Here is a 3,747-nt window from a genome sequence, read left to right as displayed (position 1 = left end):
GAAATTTCCAAGATTGGGAGCTACCAAACTACTTCAACATTTTGGAAAAAATGGGGGGCTATTCACTTGTGCAAGAATCTGCTGATAGCTTGAAGTGGAAGGATGGTCTGTATTACAGTAAAAGCAGGATACTCTCAATTGTGCTCTTTTAATGAGATTATTGACAGATGGCCGTGGAAATATATTTGGAAAACAGAACTCCCTACAAAGGTCAAATGTTTTAGCTGGATAGCCTTACACGAGGCTGCATTAACTCAAGATAATTTAAGCAGAAGAAGCATTCCGACTGTCAACAGATGCTTCATGTGTCTCTTCTACTTCATTGCTCAGTTGTAGTTGTTGCAGATATCTGGCACATGTTCCTTGCTATTTTTGGCATCATTTGGGTTATGCCACAGAGCATCAAAGAAGCCTATGAATTTTGGTCTCTTTGGAAAGTTGATAAGTCCATCAGTTGATAAGTCCATCAGGAGAATCTGGCAAATGGTTCCTGCCTGCATCTTTTGGTGTGTCTGGTCAGAAAGGAATCGCAGGTGTTTTGACGGGATATCAACTCCTCCTATGGTGCTTAAGGCTATGTCTTCTATGGTTGTATAGTTGGCATAATTTAGTTCCTAATGTCTTTCATATGAAGTTTTTTGATTTGGTCAGCTCTTTAGCTCTTGCTTAGCTCCTTTTTTGTTCATAGCTGACTCTTTTGTACACCTTGCATCTTCTGGATGCCATATATAAAATCACGCTTACGTTATCAAAAAGAAATGAGATGTAAAAATGTGACATAAGATTTTTTTAAAATGAATTACATATTTTCTTAAGAAATATGTATGAGTATGGTACTATGGTCCTGGTCCATCATTGCGACCTGGCCCATTTTATATGTTTAAACCTTGGCATATGCTAACACTCTCCTGAATTGTAGATTATAGATTATATTTCCCAAGTTTGCTTCAAGTGCTTTAGTGATGTATCTGCTAGATTGAATTGAACAAACAAAACTAGTGGAGATACAGCTAGAATATATATTATAAATAAAGTGATAATAAATCTCTATGTGCTTGATACTCTTATGGCATTCAGTTAGTAGCAATATGCAAGCTTTAGTAACATAACTGCTAGCTAATGAATTGAACCAACAAAAGGATGTACTTATTTCTAACCATTTGCTGCATTTGTTGTACGGAGCTTGGTTTCCTCTTCTCTTTGTTTTTCCTTCAGCCACTTCTTTGATTTGTAGTGTTGCTCATGATATTGAAATCAATTTTATCTTGTTCCAGTCTGCTTGCTGGGCCATGGCCAAATCATGGCTTGATTTCCAGGTTGATGTGGAATTAACCCGTCTGCAACCAGGTGAAGGGGATCACTTCAAGAATTTTATAGAAGCGATTAATAGAAGCCCAGAATTTGTAGATGGTGTTTCTCAGCCAACTGCTGGACCGGATAGTTGGCCACTTCAAGTTGTGAATCAGCAACCTAGGCACCTCTCTGCCCTTCTCCAGAAACTCAATTCAAGGTATTCATGCAGTCCGGTTTAGCTCCAGGTTTTTTTTTGAGGTGTTGTTCCTTGTTGAGTTACTTATCCGTTCATTTGTTGTTATTGGGAATCTATATACATTGTGTTGAGTTGTGGGCTATTTGTGGTGAAAATATTGATATCCTTGAATCCTTGGAAAGGTTGTGGCCTACGGGCACTTATGATACGAGTGATATGTTGTGTTGTTGTGATGATTGCACGTGCGAATTGTTGTGTGGTTCGATTGTTGTTATGTGGAGTATAAAAGTGGCATTTCACCGTTGTTGTTATGCGAAGTATGAGGATGGAATTTCACCGTTGTTGTTATACGGGGCATAAGGGTGGCATCTCACTGTCGTTGAATGTACGGAGTGATACGGGTGGCTATTGTGTTATTGTCCGGGCAAAGTGATAAGAGTGGCTATTGCACGGAGTGATAAGGGTGACTTTTATACGGAATGATACGGGTAGCTATAAGAGAGATAATTGTGGCTAATGATATTGTCAAGGCGGAGTGATACGGGTGGCTATCGAAGAGATAAGGGTGGCAATATCAAAGATGATGTGTGATGGTTTGGAGACATTGTGTTGGTGATTTTTGTGTGATGGTGTGCTTTTCCTTGTGTTTGTCATATACCTCGTGTGACTTGTTTTGTTGTTTCGATGAGCTATTCGATGTGTTTGATATTAAGTGTTGACTTGGGCTGCAGTAGTACACTTGCACAAGCATACGTCGTAGCATGCCACTTATACTAGTCTAAGAGTATGAAACTTGACATTTATTAATCACCCATGTGTTCTTGTATTATCCGTTTTCATGTTGCTATTGAGCCCGTGATTATGCCGGACGGATTGTGATTGTGAGCCCGTGGTCATGCCGGACGGATTGTGATTGTGAGCCTGTGACTATGCCGGAAGGATTGTGATTGTGAGTCTGTGACTATGTCGGGCGGATTGTGACCGTGAGACTGTGACTATGCTGGGCGAATTGTGATTTTGGCACGTGAGTTATCCATGTGGTTGTGATTCAAGATGTGGGCACAAGGTGCCGTGAGTATATGATGGTGGGTTGAGACCCGGGACTTGTGGCTATGATATGAGGTATCACGGAGTGATTTCGTTGTGAAACTTGTGTTAGAAGGGCGTGATTAATTGGTTTTCCTTTGTGTTCCTTATTTGGTTTTAATGATACTTCACGGTGTTCTTATTGCTTTGTTGTCTATATCACATGTTGATGTTGTTGCCATTTACTTCCTCATCTAAAATAAATTAAAATTCTCCGTAATCTAGTGATACGGTGCATGAAATTGTTGCTCGATCGTGCAAGGAGCAGCAGAGACAAATTGAGGTATACGCTCATGTTCTTGTATCGCTTCTCAACCTTTTTACTTTTTCTTTAGAAGAGTAATCTGTGTTAGTCTCTAATTATTTTAGTCCATTTGATCTATTGAAAATTTAGTACAACTACACCCCCCCCCCCCCTACACACAAAAAAAATGATGAGAGACATCTTACCAGATATTTTAAACGTGGTGAGTCTATATGCACAAACATTTGCATCACACAACTTAATTTCAGAGCCTAATTTATGTGAAATGCAAGTCCTGGCTATGCACCCTCAATGAGAGACCGTGTAGCATAATAACATGCTTTGCCTGCAGATGCCACAAAACGTTTTTATTAAATACTCTGTGGTGTTCCATAAGCTGTTTAAGTCTGCTGAATTGAATGTCAAAGAAGCACTGTTTGTGAAAGTTGGCCTGTCTTGTCTTATGATTTAATTAATTTTGAATGATGCTTTAGAAGGAGAAATAGGCTACCGTTGCATGCTACCTTCCACATCCATGGATATCATATTTTGGTTTTAGTCCTCTCACGACTTTACCCACGCATATGTATCAAATGTATGTTTGTGTAATGCAGCAGCTCAGCCCACAGCTTTGTCCACCATAAAATCTGGCATTTCAGATCTCTCCCTCACTTCGTCTTGTGTCACTCTCAGATAAGCCTGGTTCCTTCCATTTTCTTTGCCGTANCAATGTGGCTATAATCGAAATGTAATGGGGCTGCAATTGAAACGAAATGAGGCCAAATTTTAAATAGCCAGTTTTCCCCCTTTTAGTTTATAAAAAATAGTAAAAAATGATTTTGAAAGAGAATTAAAAGTACTGGATCATTTAATAATATATAAATATTAATTTAAAAATATTGGAACCAATTTCATAATTATAGAATGC

The 3,747-nt window shown here is 38.9% G+C and overlaps 1 protein-coding gene across 2 annotated transcripts; it reads left to right on the top strand.

The window, feature by feature from the left end:
• The first annotated feature begins 1,278 nt into the window (after positions 1 to 1,278).
• LOC109244441 (nuclear pore complex protein NUP107-like) lies at positions 1,279 to 3,539 on the top strand. Of its 2 annotated transcripts, none has more exons than XM_019411538.1 (3): positions 1,279 to 1,510; positions 2,801 to 2,858; positions 3,437 to 3,539. In XM_019411538.1, exons 1-3 carry the CDS (start codon positions 1,290 to 1,292, stop codon positions 3,461 to 3,463), a joined length of 306 nt encoding a protein of 101 aa, XP_019267083.1. In that variant the 5' UTR covers positions 1,279 to 1,289; the 3' UTR covers positions 3,464 to 3,539. The 2 variants fall into 2 exon arrangements, with proteins under 2 accessions (XP_019267083.1, XP_019267082.1); XM_019411537.1 differs by having other exon boundaries at positions 3,434 to 3,539.
• Positions 3,540 to 3,747: the final 208 nt, after the last annotated feature.

This window comes from Nicotiana attenuata, unplaced genomic scaffold (assembly GCF_001879085.1).
Source record: "Nicotiana attenuata strain UT unplaced genomic scaffold, NIATTr2, whole genome shotgun sequence".
Taxonomy (NCBI): domain Eukaryota; kingdom Viridiplantae; phylum Streptophyta; class Magnoliopsida; order Solanales; family Solanaceae; genus Nicotiana; species Nicotiana attenuata.
This window is presented reverse-complemented; position numbering and strand designations above follow the sequence as displayed.